Genomic DNA, 20488 nt, shown 5'->3' with positions numbered 1-20488 from the left:
GGCTCCGCGCGGCCGCGCGCGCCCTGGCTGGGACCGTCCGGGTCCCCACCTGAGCGCGCGCCTCCCTCTCCCGCAGGTGGAGCTCGTGCCCGACCGAGACCCGGACAACGACGGGACCAAGATCAGCGTGAGTATCACGGGGACGGGCGGCAGGGGGCGCATGCCCTTGTCAGCTGCCAGGCAGGCCCAACGCAAAAATCAATGCATTTGAGGGTTTTAAAAGCCTTTTAACTTATTGTCCCTGGAAAAAAAGGCGATTTTGCAAACGCAGGAGAACCGGTGTCTCTTTCTTACCTCACTGGGTGCATCAAAGTGCAAGCCGATTTAGAGTCGGTACAATAAAATGATGTATATTAATCGCCGAAATATTTAAACATTAGTAGAGAATCATTTTGCTATCATGAAGGGTTTGCGACCCTTTTTTCTTGCCTGTTTAGCAGTTATATAAATCTTAAGAGTTAAGAGCTGCAATGCTAATATCCGTTCGAAGTTATGGAAATAATTATCCTTTAACGAGAAGTAAAACTTACGTAGGAAAATCTTCCTAGGCAGAAAACAAAATTAAAGCATCACACAGGATGTTGAAGTTGTGATGAAAACTTCAGTTTTCACTACTATTCCTGATATGTGTACTGTATTTCTAATGCCAGTGTTCAAAATCACAGAAAGCTAAAACTAAAAGCCAGCATAGACATAACATAACTGGAAGAGGTTCACCTATTGAAACTGTAGAGATGCATTTCTACCCCACCAGTTATTACTTTTCATAATTGTGTGTTAAATTAGAAAAACATGAAAGTTATTTTTTTTACAACACCTTAACTTAAATGAAGCCATATGGAATCACTTTATGTTAATAGAACTGAATAATTAGGTTGATAATTAGTAAATGTTTCCATTACTAGAAATGAAAGTTATATAATAAGAAAGGAGACCCGCTAAGCATATATATTACATATATATTACAAAAAATAAGTATATGACAAAAATCTAATGACCTACATTTAAAAAGGAAGTTATTCTGAGGCTTTTACAGCAGCGTCAAGTGGTATAAGGCTAGAGTTAACTAAAACTGTAAAAGTGTATTGTTCTAGTAGATTCAAATTCTGTAACTCAACTGCATAATCTCAAAATGGAAGCAAATGTCAAACAAAAAATAAGATATAAACCAGAAACTCCAATTTATATTCATAAACTCACACTTTTTATAATATTTCAATTAAATTATTCTTATGTCACGGAAACTGATGTTTTCAGACAATGCTAGTAAAACTTTATTGGCAGAATCAATCGTTAACAATATTTTTCTTAAACATTTTACTTTTCATACACACGTATAGTTGGATAGATTATTTATCAATGAGTCAGCTTTCACTTTTCACCGGCCATACCTCCAAAGATCAGCAATGAAAACAGCCTCCAACATCCTGACCTAGGGGAGCAATACGATCAGATACATAATCATAATCATGGATACAACTGCTCACAGTAGTATCTGTACCGATAGTTCAAAAAATCTAGCAAAAAAAGAGTTCTAGATACAAATTGAGATAGAAAGTAATTACTTCCCAGTTTACCACTGTATGACCTTGAACATACGTCCTAAAACAGCAATTGTTACCTTAGAGTTCCCAGGAGAGCTTTTATAAAATACCAATTTGAGCTTCACCCCCTGAAGACACAGAATACACGTGAAGCTATTAATTTCCATTATTGTTATAGTAGTATATTTATATGTAATTTTCCATTCACATATGTACTTATGGTTATGGTTCAAATGCTGAAAACTATTTGTATATACAACTCTATATGTGAAAAATGGAGGAACCCCCAAGTTTTCTTAACCATTTATGGCCATTTGAAAGTATAATGAAGGAGCAGAATAACTCTGTCACCTTCATTTGTTTTCTCTTTCTTTCAAAATCATCCAGATCCTTGAATCCTGAATGTCTTATGAAATCTTATCATTCAGTCAGTCGTGGATAATATATAATGTATATCCAATCTAACTGTTCTGATAAAGATGCTCATGGATATAGATAATATGATATAGAATGTCATGTATTAAATGCAATCATATGTATAATTTTGCTATTAATCTGGCATAAAACTTATTAGGAGAAATAAGAAAGCCAGTTTCAATTTTGAATATCAACCAGTGTTAATTTCAAGTTCCAGTAATGTAAAGATCCTATAGTGGCAGGGAGTATGTACTCTGCACCGTAAGACTCGGGTGACATTAATGTGCACCCCGAGCTATGCCACCCCTGGACGATAAGTCAGAGTGCGCCAAAAATTTGAGAAGAAAAATCATTAATATCCACGTTTATTTTGTCAGTACCTTCACTAGCCACTCCGATATAAAAGCACATTCTCACTTAAATTCCTTGGTCACAAGGACCAACAAAATACTTCTGTGACCTCTCAGAGTCATAGCCCCAAGCGGAGAGAAAGGCTGTGTAAACTCCCGACGTGGCCTCATGAGACAGGTACTTCGTTCAGCCGAGCTAACCAGGCCGGGGCCCACCGGGCCACTGGGCAGTGCCGGAGCTGCTCCCGCAGCCTGGGGGATGCGACCACGTGGCCGGCGGACTCTGGCGCCTAATCATCCCGGGTCGGTGCAGCCGGTTGTCGCAGACGAGGACGAGTGAGACCTTCAGAACGGACTTCGGGGCGCCTGCGAGCCCCCTGACTGCCACCGTGAGGGCCTTTTCACGCCGCGGCGCGAGCGAGCGCGCGAACGCAGCCATTTGATGCAGCCCTTTATTTTTTTTTTTTTTACCTGCAATTTTCCAGACAGTGAAAGTCCAAGGCAATGACATCTCTCACAAGCTTCAGATTTCCAAAGTGAGGAAAAAGGACGAAGGCCTGTACGAGTGCCGGGTGACGGACGCCAACTACGGGGAGCTGCAGGAGTACAAGGCGCAGGCCTACCTGCGCGTCGCCACCAGCAGCCACGCGCGCAGGATGCAGGCTTTCGAGGCCTCGCCCATGTGGCTGCAGGACACCAAGCCCCGCAAGAACGCGTCGGCGGCGGTCTCCGGCGGCCACGGCTCCGCCAGCCAGCGAGCGCGCGCCACGTCCAGCCCGCAGGCGGTAGCCAGAATCCCTGAACAAAGTCCACAATCAGGTATGGACACCCGTTTGGGCCCTTCGTCTTCCCACTCCCAGTCGCTCCCAGGAGAGCCGGTCAGGTGCAGGAGACAGATCTGTGTATGCATGACGGGTTTTAAGATCGGAGACCTAGTTCAGTGCAAGGAATGATGAGGCGAGACTCGGGAGAGCCCGGGCTGGCCTCCGCGGAGGATGTCACCTGCCCCGTGAGTCGCTGGCAGTGCTCCCTGTCCAGGGGAACTAAAAGCTGGACTTACTTTTTTTCACCGCCCCTCTTCTGTATTTACGCACGATAAGAATAATAAATCACGTGATGTCGGTCGCATTATAGATGCATGTTCATTTTCTTTACAGATTTATCTATCGATAATGACCCAAATTAAGAGACTTTCACTTAATCAAAATGTAAATGAAAGAAACGCGCCCCGTTGGCAGCCGCCCGTAGCTTTCAGCGGGCCTGTCCTCCAAGGGCCTTTGATTCTGAAGGAGAGACTTCAGCTGCCTGTGATGACAGGGAAGATGATAATGGCAGGAAGCGAGGAGGGATGAGGGATGAAAGGCAGTAAGTGGTGCAGAGATAAGGCGGCTCCTGCAAATGTGCCTTTGGTGCCAATTTGGAAGCTTAGTCACACATTTCTGAAGTCAGCTGTGCAAGTTAAAGCTGTTCCGAATAGCATTCATTTATGCGATCGTTCAGCCAATGGACGCTCACCGGAGTGTCAGCCTCCACGTGGGCGAAAGGCTTCTTGGAATGAATGGTGCCTCACAGGCTCTGCCGCTGTCCTGCGTTTGGCTCAGACACGTGACATAGCGTTATGGGGTGAAGAGGGCACAAAAATTGTCATCATTCTTTAAGGTCTTCCCTTCACAGTTTTGCGCTGAGAAATTATCGCTACTGCAATTGGTAACGGAAAATTACATTGCTAAATGCAAGGACTCTCTAGCCATTAGGTGGTTTAAAATCTAGTTATTTCATCAGGATAATTATATACGTATATGTGTATTCTTGCATCTTACCTTACATATATCTTTAAATCTCTTCTTGCGAACAATCCTTTTAAAGTGACGGGTCCCAGCCTAGGTTTCCTCCTTCTGCTTGGCGTGCTCACGGATAGGGTTTGTAGAGAGCTGGGCTAAAGGTCGCGGTGAGTTTGTGCTGCCTTTAAATGCAGGTGAACGACTGTCCCAGCATGCCTTGGTCCTAGCAGTTAATGTCAGTCTGATGTGTAGGTTCCTTGCCGTCTAAAGCTCAATTTGCGTGGCTTTGTCTGTTTCCTCTTTATCAGCTCTTTTGTTTTCCAAATTAAAGAACCAACCATAGCTAGAATATAGATCTGTACATGTATATACTTGTATAGATGCGTATTCATACATAGCACACGTATAGATGCAGCTCATGATCATAATTTTATAGTCATTATTCGATCAAGATTTAATATCTTCGGATTCATTGCCCCTGTCCCTTTCATGCTATTAAGGGAAGAAGCCAGACACGAGGTGTAAAATTACAGACTAGCCTCAGCAGACAGCTTACGACCTAATTAGTGAGAACGCTAAGTCGTAAAGGTGAAATTATGAGCCTACATAGAATATTCCCAGCTACATAGCAGAAATCCATGCTGTGGAATAAAATCAAACAGATTGCCTATCCCAGCGAAGGATCCTAAGCATGGAATAGTGTTCTGTCTCTTTCTAAACTATTTACTTTTGATTCAACTATGTCCTCTAAAAATAGCAATTTTCTTTTAATATCTCTTTTTTAGTATTGTGATTGGAGCTAAATAGTAACCTCTAGCAATTTTCAAATGAAAACTCGCTGCTCATTTTCCACCCTACTACTGGCCTCGCTCATTGCTTTTGTCCAGAGTCAGGATAAAAAGAAGTAAGGAAAGCTGACTCATGGGAGCCAGATTCATTAAAAGCCACATTCACGAAACGTTATCTGCTTATGGCAAAGATTAATCTGAAATATATCGAGATGTTTCATTTCTATTTTTTTCTACCAGTAAACGCTGGAAACTATTTTATCTACATTTAACAATATTTTCCAACTTCTAATTCAGAAGCTGGGGTGGCCCGGACACCCATTCCATTCGTGTGTAAGTTTCTATGCTTGCACAATTACGGTATAAAATACAGTACCTGGGGTAGATATTTACATATTATATTCGCTGTAATACCCCCATCCTGATTTATAATTTTGCTTTATATTTTTTTCAGGTTACATTCAAATAAAGCTGATTTCAATACCCATGCTTTATTTATTCACTCGTTTATTCATTCTCCATCCATTTACGTTTCTAATTCTGATTTCTTTCTGGAGAGCCAGACTAGGATTCACTGTTGTTCTCGACATTTCTCCACGTGTATGTCCCGTAAGCACTGTAACAGAGCAGAGGCGGCTGCACATTGCTGACCCCTCCGCCCACGGAGATGTGGCACCTCTTCTCCCCAGGCCCCCAGACCTGGGCTGGCCTGTGACCACTTTGACAATGAGACATGAAGAAATAATGTTATTTATGCGAGTGCTGTGCCCATGTGAGACCCAGCTTTTAAGAGGCCTGGCAGCTTCTGCTGTGGCCTCGTAGAAGCCAGCCACCATTTCAGGAGTGCAGCTCCCTTAAGGCAGCTTCCTAGGCAAAGCCGAGCCCACCAGCCTTTAACCTCGACCCCATTGCAGCTCTGAAAGGTCCCAAGCTAGCACTGCCCAGCTGAACCAGGCGACACACAGGCTCCTGGGGGAGGATAATGAGTGATCGTTTTAAGGCTCTAGGTTTTAGGGTCATTTGTTTCACAGCAAGAGATATCTGGGTCAGGCCCCTAAACTCAGGTATTCGAAACTGAATTTATTAACTTAGCTTTTTCACCAAAGAAACAAATGTTCCCAAATTCTTTTAATAACAAACATCGTCACAATCACAGGTCTTACAGAAACCTCGACAATGTTCTCATGGCCTCTTCTTCATTCAGTTGTCACAAGGAATCCGTCCTGCCATCCTCCCGTCTCTTCGGAATGTCCTTGAGCTCCTGCATCACCTGCATCTTTTCTGTTCCACCTGCACAGGTGTAGTTCCCAGCACAGGCCCCCTCGCACTTTCGCGTCTGTTCCGACAGCTCCTAACGCTGTGCCTGTCTCATTACTAACATGAGGAATGGACCACAGCAGAGCAAGTGTTCAGTGATGCTTTTCCCAAAAGCACCTTCTCCAGCTTTCACGGTCTGACGTCCAGGCCTGTTTCTCCCGGGCCCCCGACCCTCACACATCGCCTTCCCAAATGGCATTTCCTGGATGTTTTCAGACGCTTTCTCACCTCTGTGACTTTGCAGATGCTGTTTTGTTTGTGCAGGTCTTTCCCTGTTGGCTGAGCCCCGACTCAAACACGAGTTCTTTCATAAAGCTTTTCCCCTACTGTCTTAGAACTGGCGGTTTCCTCGCTCAAGCCTCCAGAGCAACTTGTTGGCACTTACTCTGAAGCCATCTGTTGGTGTGCCCTGTTTTGTCATTTTTGTTTTCCCGGGGCTTTCCTCTCGGTGCTGGAAGTCCCCTGGGGAACCTCTCGGTCTCAGGCAAAGCAGGACAGTTGGTCACCCTCACAAGAGCTTCTTGGCCGCGGCTCGCGTGTGCCTTCTCTAAGCGCCACCGGCAAGTGCAGCTCGTGTTTGGGGAAGGGAAGGAAAATATGGCCACAAAGCACGTGTCTTTGTTTTATCTTCTTTTTCTTATATTTGCACAAATCCTATTGCCACTGTCCCAGCCTGATCAAGGCTCGTAATTACTGTTTCTCAAAGCGTATAGTGCAGACGACCAAGCCAGACTCACCCTCCAAGCGCTGCTTAAAAATTCATGTTCCAGGACTTCAGGCAGCACCTATTGGATCAAAATCTCGGAGTCTAGAACCAGAAACAGGCATTTTTATGTGCAGTAAATTATGAGGATTGTCAACTCTAAAAAGTTCTTACGAGTGAGGAAAAAAGGTTTTTATCATTTACTGTGAAATGTGTGTGTATGTGTATGTGTATGTGTATGTGTGAGAGAGAGAGAGAGAGAGAGAGAGAGAGACTGAGACTACAGAATATCCTTTAGGAGCTGGTCTTTTGCATTATTTTTTCCCCCAGTCCTTGGATGGACGTTGCGAGGCTGCCCTGTTCACTCCTGTGATCAGCAGCCGGCACTTGTGAGAAACTGGCCGCGGTGAAGGTGTAGTGATGTTTACACGCGGAGTCTCCAGTCCCTCGGCAGGAATACTGATTCTCCAAACTCCGAAATCTGGCTATTCTGTTTCCTCCACGATGTGAATCCGAGCATTGAGAGGCAGCTGCTGCTACAGCTGCTCGAAGCCAAGAGCTCCCCGAAGCGCCTCTGCTGCTGATAAACATGGCAGCTTTCCTAGAGTGGCCAGACTTAGCAGGCATGATCATAACAACACAGAAGTCGAAGCCAGTGGGGAGGGAGACGAGAGGCCGAGGGGCTTGCAGGAGACTGTCTCCCTGACTTAAAATATGAGGATACGATGCACTGCATCCAGGTGGAAAGCGGACATGTAATTCAGACCTTAATGTTGATTTTGGTTTAAATGATCCAACTTGGCTGCTTACGCTGGTTAAATTAGTTTGATCATTGTAATTCTATCAGTTAAATGGCTGCTGTGTAAATCGAGTGTCTACAAATAAGATGAAAAGTAGATTGGAGGCAGTGCTTTGGATAACATGGGCCAAGGAATCTGCTAGAGACGTTTGAACCGGAATTATGTAAATTAATAGTCTATATCGGCCAAATTCCCCCACAAACCGTATTTAACTTAACGCACTGAAATTTAGTACCTAGCAGGGTCTCCAAAATCAAGATCCAGCTCCAGGCTGGAAAAGCTTTCCAGTGCTTGAATGGCCAAACTAAGGTTTGCTTGCAATGACCGGGAGCTCTGTCGTTGAGGGGACACGAAGCAGAGTTTGCTGATGTCCTAAGAGCTTGTCTCTAAAGATTTCACAAAGCTGCCAGGAGTGGCTTTCTGGGTAGACGACCAAAGGGCTGATAAGTCCCTGGAAAGACTTCACTCTGTCAGTCAAGGTAACGCAGGTCCTAAAAGAAAGGTAAAGGGTCCTTCTCCCAAGGAACACTGAGGTCACCCATTGCCTTCCTCTCCACTGCAAAGAGTGGAAATGCCCGGGAAGATGCCCCTTGGGCCCTCCGCCCCTGCTCCCCAGTAGAGGCAGCGGGTGCAGCGGTTAGGGAGGGAGACTGTCACATCGCGTCCCCATCACTCGTGGCTGTGTATGTCTCCGTTTCCTCATTTTGAGGATTAAATGAAATTATAGAGACAGCCTGGCACCTGCCCAGGCCTCAGTCAATGCCAGCTACTTGCTGGGTTAGTGCGACTGTTCCTGCATGTGCTCCTGTATTGTGACTAGCGGCAGGGACATGATGAGGATGGATGCTCTGCACCAATCTTGGCAAATATTTTCTTTGTTGGGTGCGTGCAGGTGATGAGTTACAGAAGGGAGCCCAGGCCTTCGTTCCTGAGTTCTGTTTTATTGTTTATAATTTCAGAACTTTTTTTTTTTCCTTCGGTCACAGTGCCATTGATTGATGACAGATTTTCCCCTATATAACCGTACCACGTAACCAACCGGCTGCCTTGCCCAAAGTCATAACTAGATCTTTATTGTAAAACACGGTAAAATTCCAAATGATTTTTAAGAATCTGAGCTGTGCGACCCAAATAAACCATATGTATGTGGAGGCCGCGTTTATACAAACTGGCTGCTATCTGAATGAAATTCGAGCTTTCGAAAAAGACCCTTGGAATTTTTTAAATCATAAAACAATGTTAGATACATCTAAAAACATAAACAAGTGAAAATATTGGATTTAGAGCCCCGTGATGAGGAGGCACGGCCTCTGGTGGTGAGCAGGCACACAGTCGATTGCGAGAGTAACTCCTTACCCGCTGGGTTGAAATCTCTCTGAAACTCAGGGTCCTTATTTATAAAACTGAGGTAGTAATAAGTCTGTCCCAAGGGTCATTTTCAGCAATAAGTGACATAAGAACAAAGCTGGCACCTGGGCAAGCTCAGCGATTGTTAGTTCTCTTTTTTACCCATCGGATATGAAAGTATGTATTTAAATAACCATGATTTAAGAGGGTAATTAAGGAACATCAATATGAATCGAGATGAAAGAAAACAAGAAGCCCGGAAATCTCTGAAATTATGTAAAATAATATCTGATGAATTAAAAAATATAATAATCGAGGAAGGACTCGTTTAATTAATAAATGACAAAAAGAAACGTATAATCACAATTTATGATATATATTCAAATGAGCTCTGATTAAAGAACTAAGTAGAAAAGAACATCAGATATAGAAAGATGAGCATAAAAATCAGAGGCCTGAGGCTTTGAAAGTTTACAGTTATAAAAAAAGCAAATGAGATAATATTTTACTTACACATAATTTAAAAACATTTGTTTAATTTAATCAAATGTAACCAAAAGATGATGCAACAGACAAGGAAATATCTGTGTCTAATAGTTAAGAAGTGTCATTTTTACAGATGCTATTATGTAATCTACTCTAAATATCAAAAGTTGATCATATAATATCAATAAAGACAAGATAAAGATATAAAGTGAAATCAATTCTCTATATGACAGCAATACCCAAATAAAAAATATTTGGGACATAATATATAATCATCAATAGTAACAACAAAAGAAGTATAAAATATCTAGTGTTTTTTCCAAAGACAGTAACAAACAAGTAGTATGAATATGAAGAGCATTAGAACACTGCTAAGATTTTGAATAAAGGAGTAAACATTCTACGTTTTTGGACGGGCAATCTCAGTATTGTAAATACGTCAAGTTTTTCAAAAGTGTGGACTTGATGCAGTCCCAGTCAAAACCCTCATCATTTTTTAAAATTTGACACATATAATCTGGGCAAAAATTTTTTAAATCAACACCTATCACCAAGGTTACAGCGACTCAGGCATCCTGCTGTATTACTACTTGAATTGGTTCTGGAGGAAAGTTTGGCAGGAAAGATCAGTCACAGGGCTTCAGGCTGTGTGGCCCATTTGTCCCAGAAGTGATGCTCCTGAGAGGAAATTCCAAGGTGGGTCATCGGGAGGACCCAGACCCACGAACGGGGTGCCCGCGACAGGGGTCTTCCCATCGCTGGCACTAGCGAGATGACCCAGAGTAGGGTGGTCACCTAATGAATGTGTTAAAGCCATAAAACATTTAATACTAAGCAGCTTCCAGAATCATGTTTTCAAAGAAATTTAATGAAATTTGAGAAGACTCTATGTAAAATTGAATGCGAAAAAAGTACAGGGTGCAAAACTTTCCAACGAAAAAGTATAGACTGCGAAACCTTAAATCAATCTGAGATAGGTGCATAGAAAAACGACAAGAAGAAATATATGAAAACGTACATCAAAAGTCAAGATAAGTTATCATTTTTAATTATTTGATTATTTCGTTTGTATTGGTAACATTTATACAGTGATAATTTGTTACTTTTGTTATAAGGAGAAGAAGGACATTATTTAAAATTTCCCCGATTTAAAATAATAGCTCCAGAGAGAGAAAAAAAATAAAATAAAATGTACTCAAATAAAAAAATCAAAGAAAGGCAAAGTAAAATAATGGTGTTGTGTGACTCTGGAGCTCATGACAAATTAAAAATATACACACATGGATATGTGTGTATTGTAAGTATTATTATGAAAGTGGTATACCCAGAAATTACTAGTAACATTGAAATTAAAAACATTATACCTTATTTCCTGGGAGCTGGGTGGAGAATCTGACCATCAATTATTCTTTCTGTTTTTCTAAACATAATGAGTGTGCTTGATAAATTTACATGGATTGAACAAATCAAGCACATATAAAGTCCATAAATAAAAGATCATCCCATCATTTTTCCTCTCAGTAGTATGACTCATTTGGCCCCCAATTCACAGGGAGAGCAAAGTCATCAGCAACAGTGCAGTCATAGAGAGAGTCAAGGAAAATCAATACACCGGAATATGTATAAATGATAATTGTGTTTTATTTAATATGACTGCTTCAGAAAAGTCTGAGAGAGCATTTTTGCATGAATGCAGAATCCCATGTGCATAAAACAGACCTGATACAGGTTATGCTCTCGGGGCTTGAATTAAATTGTAAAAGCTACGAGTTAGAATTACAATTTCTGTGAAGCCTACCACTATGGAGCTATTGAAAAAATAAAAATAAGAAATGAAGTAAGCAAATTTATTATCTTCGCAGGCACAAGAATTTTAGTGAAGATTAAATAATGCAGTCAGATACTCCAAATTTCAAAATATAAAAATCTCAAGCACTCTGCAGTGAGGGGGTCTATTATGGGACTTTTTTTTTTTTCTTGTTTTATTGAGAAGTCTCCATTGTACATACATTCTTAGCAGCATCTTCTTCGACCATGTAGAAAATATTTAATTTTTCTGCGTAAACACATTTATTTGCTATGAAGGCCATTTTCTCTCTCCTCTTAGTGTTGTAAAGAGTTAATCTGAAAAACGCTACATTTAAGGAACAAGCAGTAGAATCACAGCTAAATAGAAAATAGAGATTTTAGATTATAAAAACTCATTCTATTTCCAACGATCTGAAAAGATGAAGGTTTTGAAAATACAAATTGTGTCTCGATATTTTTGGTGTTATTAAAGTGTCTAGCACTGTGCTTGGCACAGAATTAGAATTGAATAGATGTTTGGGGATTGAATGTTAAGTTTTGGCTTATGTACAGTGCAAAACACTTACGAGGATAATACACTGCTAAGAAGATACATGATTTTTTATGAATTTAGTCAATCTTTAAGAAAACAACCCCAGACCATTTTTGTATTAATGGAGAGAAAAGATTAGAAAATAACACTTGGACCACCCCTCATTACATATCCATGACAACAATAATATTCATTTATATTAAATTATATTTCATAACGCATTATGTCTAGAAATGTTGATGAACAGTCTTTGGCAACTACTTATCATTCTTTGATAAGTAGACTATGGATTTAAAAAATCTTGCTTCAATTATCTCTGTTAATTGCTTAATTCTTATGGCTAAGAAAATAATATACAAAATATTCTAATTCGGATAATTTCGAAATAGCCAGATGAAGGGGTCAAACCATTGGCTCAAACTTGGAAAATATATGGTCAATGTCTTAAGACATTTTCCTTGTGTTAAAACAAGTGTGTTATCTGAAGCTATATAATTGATGTTCTTCTATATCATACAGCATTAGGTCCTCGAATAATTTTTTCCTCAAAAACAAACGCCGTTGAAGGATTAAAATTATTTTTTTTAATTTAGGCAAATTACTGTACGTATAAAGTAAGATGATGGCTTTTATCTTTTTCAATTCATATAAGATGTGTGAAAACTGAAATCACACATTCCAGCTACGTTTCTTTCCTTCTCTGTCTTTTACTTCTATTTCTTGACTTTGAGTCCATTTCTCTAAAATACAAGATATGCTTTCTTCTTCGATGAGACATTCTCCCCCGATGAAGTCGGAGATGGGGATTTATGACAAAGTGCCGGAAGTGTGGGTGGGGCGGGCCTTCACCCCACCAATCAGTGAGTGAGCGCTCAAGCGCCAACATCCATCTTTCTTACCTCTTCGCTCAGTAGTCGGTAATTCTAGCTGTAGTGTTCTCTGTATCAGCCTCTTCCCTCAGGGCCAGCTATCCTGTCTCCCCTGGGATAAGTGCCCCAGCGTCACGATCCCTGAAGCAAAGCCATTACCCGTTGGTGTCCTGACAATTTCTTCCACTCCACTCCCCTAGTTGAATGTACTCATTTAAGCCCTTGGACAAATTTGGCATTTTTCAACCATGTTATCGGTGCAACAAAGCACACGTGTGTGCAAATCCCTAATATGGACTCTATAATCATTCCAGCAGGGTGAGGATTAATATCTGCCTTCGTATTATGCATAAAAAGTTGGCTGATTAATAATGAAAACATACATGCAGGAGGCATATTTAAGCTCCATGAGCAAATAGTTTCAAGTACCTTAGCAGCATTTATTTACATACCTGTAAATGTAGTGCTAATAATAAATTAGTCTTAAATATGCATTAGACCAGTCGTGAAATACAAGTGGTATTAAAACTTCATCCTTTGAAAACATTTTATTGCGTTTTCCACTAATTTATATTATCCTCTCTCTTATTTCATCAAAGCCACTCGTATTTCCATATATTTTTAATAGGCAGATTGAGAAAGTATAGTTCTCAGGTATGCAGAATTGCCAGATGAAATTATGATGCAAATCTGTAGTCGGACAGAACTGGTTTTGAACGTCCGCTGCACCACTTACTAGCTGAGAAGTACGCACGCGCCTCTCTCCACAAAGTTCCTCAATCAGCAGAACGATCATAGCAACTTCACGATCACCATCAGAGGTAAAGAAACAACAAATGCTCAGGAAATATGAGCCGCTATATTCGCATCATCATCATCATCATCATCATGCTGTTTGCGCCCAGATTGCTTGTCACCTGGGCGAGTGAATGACAGCGAAAAGGAGCTGTTTCATCATGCGTGACTGCAAGCGGGAGGCAGGATCACTTTCGAGTGCCTGTTTTTGAGTTAACTATAAAAAGCGGAAACCAGAAGGTCTACAGGGACTTGTTTGTAGAGAGTTTGTTTGTAGAGGACTCGTTTGCAAGAGAGTCTGGAACATTCCGAGGTGAACAGGGTATCCCCACGCACCTTGTCGCTGAGACCTCGTGCACGTGGGTAACTGCACTTTTTTCCCTGAGCGACAGGAGCCCTCAGAACTAGAATGGAGGTGTGCGATTCCCTAGGGAGGGGAAGCAGGAGAGGAAATGTGCAGTGGCTGCCAGCATGCCAGGGCCCAATGAAACAGGCGATTTATGTATTGGGTCAAAACGGGAGGGATGTCTGGAAGAAATTGGCACTGGACCCATAAGAATTCTAAAACAAACAAACAAAAAATATTCTTTTCAAAAAATTATAGGCTAAAATCCTCCTATTATTTGACTTTTCCTCTTAAATAGTAACTTAGTCTGTACGAACCCGAATAAAAATTACATTAAAAACTAGCTCAGATTCTCTTGCCAGCTGTTTTTATTCCTTAAAGCTGGCATCTGTACTCTGCAATGAAAGAGAACTATGTCGAAGGCTGGTCTGTTCCTGGCTGTATCGATACTCCATTCTCTAGAAGCTAAGCTGCTTCACAGACAAAAAAAAAATGCTGGATTGTTGCTTCTTCTATTATCGGAGGATTTCCATTTTTAGGTTTGTTCATTCGATAAGCATCGCTAGTCTTCACCTTTTTTACATAAAGGTTCTAAAGTCAGACCACAGAGCCTCGGTGTGAGAGAAATTGTTTCCTTTCCCTTTTCTTGCTTCTTTGGATTCTACTGGATACTCAAACAAACAAAAAAAGAAGAAGAAGAAGAAGAGAAAACCTATCAAGAATCGTACCCCTATCTACAGACAGCTGCCATGAATTATGACTGTTCCCCAAAGCTAAACCAACTACGCATTGTACTTCCATACAAAATTAAGCCATCAGAGTCACAGCCCAGGGAAAGTGGGTATTTGAAGAGCTGGTAACATTTAGATGGGATAAATTTAGAGCACGTCTCAACACTCATCTTAGTGCTTTGAATGAAATGCTCGTATCCTGTTCAGGGGAACTTTCTTGGAAGACAGATGCTCTGGTTGTCTCTCTCCCTGCTACTCACTCCTGGTGCACTTAACCTTTCTTGGTCCCAGGCTGTCAAATTTGAATGAAAAGCTTGGAAAAGCGAAGTTCTTAGAAAGAAGACATGTAAGAATAATGGCGGAGCCACCTCTCACTGAAACATCTAAATGAATTTGGAAGAAACTTTAAGCTCTAAAAGTCTATATGAAAAGTTCAAAATATTATGACAGTTGGTACACTATACAGAGCAGAGCAAACTTTACTTACTAGAAATGTCTAGGAAAACTGAGAGGCTGATGACGTTTTTATTCAGTATTTCTTAGCTCAGAGTTGGGGAAAAGAAGTTTTGTATCAAACGATTCTTTTCCCTGAAGCGTGTTGTAGCCAGTGCATTTTCTCTGGAAAGATCAGCGCACGTGTAAGCAACAGCTTCGCATCCTGATTTGACAGACGTGGCGACGATGGGGCCAGGGCACTTGCCTCGGGGAGTTTCACAAAGGAGCTGGTCTATATTCCAGGTGACTGGACTGTTCCTGTCCCTTCGCTTTCCTGCCTGTCATCCCTGGAACCTAGGGGCAGTCACTGCAGGTCACTGAGTCACATTTTCCTGGTCCGTAGGTGGAGTCTCCAGGGCTGTAGAGAGGACGGAGTAAGGCGACGCGCACCGAATGCCTACCGTGTCTTCCCAGGCACAGTAGATGCCCAGTCCAGTTCTGTCGTTTTGGAGACTGACCTTCGCAGGAGGCAGGGGGACAGCGTCATTAAAGAGCCTTCTAGCCTCGTGGTCGTAGGTACGGCGGAGAAGACGTAGTGCCACAGATGGAATGGCTTCGGAAGGGAGGCACTGAGGGGAGCCACGTTCCTCCAAGTGGTGACAGAAAGAGGACAGGGCCAGGCAGGGCCTCCCAGGCCGGGAAGCTGAGCTGAGTTCAGTGGGTGGTGACGTAACTGTCCGTGGCAGATGCTCGTGACAGGGCAGTGTAACTGTACCCCGTCTCTACCTGATCGCTGGGCGGGCCACCGTCTCCGCTGCTGTGTCGTGATGGTTTTATTGCTTTGTCTTTTTTAAAGAAATAGATGGAATTTTCTGTTGTTCCCTAAGGTAATAATTTAGTGAAGATAAAACTTTGGAGGTGTTTTGTTTTGTTTTGTTTCATATTTCTTATTGGCCAGACTCTCCTTTGTCACAGACACTCTCTTGAGGAACGCTTGCCGTCCACATCTTGGGGACGGCGATGTGACTGGCTATGGCATCAGGTACAAAAAAAGGTAGAAAAATGGGAGGCCGCGCTCCTACGCTCCTTGGACGTCTGAGACTTCTTAGACTTTTCCATTTGCAAAATGGAGAAAATACCTTCCCTGCTTTACAAAGGCAAGGGAATTACACCTGAGAGAGCACTGTGAAAATCTTGAAGCGTAAAGAAAACAAACGAAGGGCATCGTTATTAAGTAGAAGTCGAAGGTCGTGCTGAAATGACATTCTGACAGAGAACTCCTTAGGCTCCCTCAGGCTACCCCTCATCCGGCCGTCGGGGGACACGGTCGTCTCTACACGGCCATCTCATCATCTGGAGAAGAGCATCTCCTTTTCTTCTTCACAGGGTATTTTGCGTCGGGGCCAAACACTTAAAAATTCGCAAGGTATTGTTTTCGACGTTGAGAGTAATGAACAATAATTGCTGAAATTTCACCTCTTGCCTTTAACGAGCTTACAGTGGAATCCGTGAGACGAGCTAGGAATATAATGAATCACAGGTCAGTGGAAGCCATGCCAGACCCATAGGAGAGGCAAGGCCAGAACGCTGCTGCCGCTCAGAGCAGACAGACGACAGCTGGCTGGCGGGAGCGGACACAGTCAACGGCAGGTTATCTGAGGGCAAGAGTTGCTTAAACTCAATGTCGTGTTAGAGGGATGACAGGTCTGCGGCCTGGGCTGGGCCAAATAAAGCAGAACAGGTGATCCTATTCCAACACAATGTCTGGCATGCTGGTATAAAAAGAAAAAACAGTGATGCTCAAAGAGTCATTATGCTCATTTTAGAACACGTGGAAGAAGTGGGCATCTTATTCGGGATCTTAGAAGTGAGTGGCAGCAGAGAAAATTAGAGCTCAAGACGACTGATGCAATCGTGGTTCTCATTCACCAAAAAAAGAAAAAAAAAATCTACCTGTAACCATGAGAATAGAGCAGGATGTGTTTTTACAAAAAAAAAATTTGTTTTTACAAAAAAATAAATAAATGATTTAAACTTTCTGTGGAATAGACTGTAGCATGTTTGATAAACACATGTATATTCAGATTACTGTTACATTCAGAATAATGTACATTTGAATGAAAATGGCTGTGATGATTATTTGTTCAAATTACGCAGGACAAATTATATAGCATTTTAGATTCTCAGATTTCACTAAGTCTTTGGGATTCCAAAGATAAAGGAGTACATATCTCTTCGTTCAAGTCATAAATGAACTATAGAAAGAAAAGACGATTGGAGATTTGCGTTAGAATTCACTGTGCAGGAAAGAAAAACTTTATACTTGTCCCGATAAATACATTTCATTTACTAAAAATAGGCTAGGAAATGCATGCGCCTAGCGCAGATGAATGGTCTGGGCGGACAGGGCTTTGTGACAAGGCCACATTGCCTGGAAGATGGCAGTTCGGAGTTTAGTCGCCTTAAAATATTCTTTACTCTGTGTAATTAGATTCTTTCCAACCAAATTTTGTTTTAACTTGCACATGCTGGACGTAGCGTGGTAGGACACGTTGGGTCAAAGCAAGGTAGCTGTTCCCTAAATACCTCCTAGGAATGATGGGGTCTTGGGTCTGCCATGAAGGGCTGGTGACTGGAGAAAGCGGAAGGTTAATACACAGTTTCAGCACATTTGAGCCAAACCGCCTGTGCTGATGAGGAAACTGTTATTTCCCGAAATGCGTTTTTTAAAGAGTGAATCCTTTTACCTCATTTTATTGCTTTTAGCATTTTTAAACGTTTTTCAATAGCAGACGGACATACTTTGTGTCAGGTGCCATCGGCTACTTAAGGAGCCGTGTAATTGATTTTTTTTTCCTTTTTCAAAAACCGAATCCCTTGGTGAAGAGTCTCTGTTCGGAAGAGAACAGAGCAGGCGCTCTGCGGGGCGGGCTGCGATGCGAGCTGCGATGCGAGCGCTCCCCGCACAGACCGTGTGGGCGCGGTCTTCGCACCGCCAGCCGCCCGCGGACTGCACTGTCGCTTCTGCATTTTTGAACCTTAGCTCCCGCCTTCAGAGCAGGGACACTCTCCAGGGACCCATCGCCACCAATGGTCCTTCAGTCACTAGGTTTCTGGGAGGGGATGGGGCATTAAGTGTGTGGCTCGCCTGCCAAACCAAGGTGAATCAGAGCCAGCGTTAAAGAACCTTAACGCCAAACAGCCACGTGGGGCACCTCGAGGCCCCCAAACCCTGACCCTGCAGCGACCTTTTGACACCACGTGTGTTTCTCGGTCTTTAGCATTGCCATTGTGGACCTGAGAGCGATTTAGCCAAAATAGCCAAAGGGTTGAATTTCTCTACCTTTACGTCCTTCACACCCACTTAAGTTTTCTCCAATTAGAAAAGAAGAATGAAAAATGCTTTGAGCCTGAGTCCATTCTTGTTTTCTTACTAATAAAGGTACTTCATACGTCATTTAGAAGTAGAAACGTATCAGATGAAATTTGTCTAATTGAAGAAAAATTGCAAAAATACAGTATAATCCTTTCCCTTGTTCTCCAAGCCCTTTAAAAATGTCTAGTTCTTGATAGATAGCACTAACTTGTGCTCAGATTCCAAGGCTAAAAGCTGAGAAAGATCTTCCTCTAAAAGAAAATGCTCGGACAGCAGCCAGGGGGCGTGGTTGTAGGTACCAAGACAGGAACAAACCCCATGACTCTAGGGAATGATCCTGAAAGGTTCCCTCGGGGCGGGGCGGGGCGGGGGAGGGGCAGGGAAGAGTTGGTTGTGGATTCATCCCTCCGGTGTCCCCACCTGTGGAATGGCATTGTTTGAAAACAGACAAAACAAACAAGACGAACTTCCCGGGACTGAAATACTTTGTATGTGTTGTTGTTTGCAGTGCATGCCAAGACATTCATGGGCACCAGAGCCAAGCTGGCGAGCTAATTAAATATATATGTGTGTGTGTTTAAAACAGCCTAATAAGGAGCGTTGGATATCTTCAAGATGAGCGAATATCTTATAACTTCTTCCGCAGGTGCGAGGATAGCTACAAGCCACGGGCTTTCTGTCCTGCTTCTTGTTTGTGGCTTTGTGAAGGGTGCTTTGCTTTAGTCTAAAGTGCTGACTTTTTTCCAATATCACTTTCTCTTCTTAAAGCAAAGAGCAAATCGCCTGTAAAATCTACGGAGCGGACAGCAAAGTTGACCCTAAACTCCAAGCACCACCCTGTACCCACTGTACTCTAATTTCCTACCCAAGGACGCCTGCTTCCAGAAGCTTACACGAAGAGGCTATCACACGCTTTGTTCATAATAGTTTCTTGGGCGAGTCATTGATCTTTTCTTTCAAGAGAATTAGTGTGCAGTGATAGGATGTTTTCTACCAGCAAGATCTTTTTTTTTTTCTTTTTTTCCTTTTCTTGCGGCTGCTTAAAGCATCATCTTGCTGACTGCTCAGGGGTTGGCCTGAATGCGATGGGGATGGTAAATATTTACTACGGATACCATTGATTCCCTACGAAAGGACCCGTTATCTGCAGGAAGCAAACAGTGATCAAAAGACTTCAGAATATAAACTGTCATCAAACGAAAACCCCCGTTTGGGGCCAAGAACAAAATTACCAACACTGCGAGGCAACAAGGAGAACATTATTTTAAATCAGAAATAAGAAAAGAAATTTTTTTTTTTTAATTTTCCCCTTTTTTTTTTCCTTGGATTTTTCTCCTTTTTCTTGATTATGGTTCTTGTTCAATGGTGGCAAATGCTGATTATGGCCAATCCCTGTCATTCCTGGGAGGTTTATATAAATACATTTTGAGCGTTCTATATTTCAATGTATTTTAATTCATTTCGCAATTCCTGTATATGCAAACTTGACAAATTCTGTAAATTGCTTATAGTATGTGTGATATAACTTCGAAGTAGATAGAACTATGACCCTCATGCAAGCTGATTTTTATCATTATATATATAAATATATACATATAAATATCTATATGTTGGGCCACCAATTAAAGCATTTCTCACTTACGGTTCATGTATTGTGTGAATTTTGTAATGCCTCGTTTCACTTCCACAGGTATGACAGCTGCAGATGGCCTCTGTTGGCCTCTGCTTCCTTCTGGGAAAAGCATATCCAAAATTGTATCCGATAAGTGAATTAATTTCGTCGTGTGTATGCTCTGTTGGAATTTGCTATGTTCCTTTACAAACGGTGTTTATTGAGGTTTGAGGGTCTCTTGACTCTAAAGAATGTACACTCTCTGGTTTTGACAGCTATCCCTATAATATAATCATCATCATTATTGTCGAAAAGCAATGTCGCTCCTGGAAAATCTGCCTTGGGGGTGAATGAGGGGAACGAAGTGGTCGCCATTACTCGCTCCCTAATTCCTGGAAGAACACTTCTTGCTGTGGCTGAAAGTGTGCCTCCTTTGACCTTTATGAATTT

General features: G+C 42.1%; 1 protein-coding gene across 2 annotated transcripts in view; it reads left to right on the top strand.

Annotated features, from left to right (window-relative positions):
- VSTM2A (V-set and transmembrane domain containing 2A) overlaps nucleotides 1-19283 on the top strand; it is a 22298-nt gene extending 3015 nt beyond the window's left edge. The window contains exons 3-5 of one of the 2 annotated variants that reach the window (XM_015589437.1): nucleotides 77-127; nucleotides 2797-3130; nucleotides 19195-19283. In XM_015589437.1, the coding sequence (XP_015444923.1) occupies nucleotides 77-127; nucleotides 2797-3130; nucleotides 19195-19283 (474 nt within the window). Of the gene's footprint in view, nucleotides 1-76; nucleotides 128-2796; nucleotides 3131-19072; nucleotides 19150-19194 lie in introns of those variants that run through there. The other variant, XM_006912081.2, reaches the window with a different exon arrangement.
- The last annotated feature ends 1205 nt before the right edge of the window (nucleotides 19284-20488 follow it).

Source organism: Pteropus alecto, unplaced genomic scaffold (assembly GCF_000325575.1).
Source record: "Pteropus alecto unplaced genomic scaffold, ASM32557v1 scaffold21, whole genome shotgun sequence".
Classification (NCBI taxonomy): domain Eukaryota; kingdom Metazoa; phylum Chordata; class Mammalia; order Chiroptera; family Pteropodidae; genus Pteropus; species Pteropus alecto.
The sequence above is the reverse complement of the archived record's forward strand: the minus strand, read 5'-3'. Positions and strand labels throughout refer to the sequence as shown.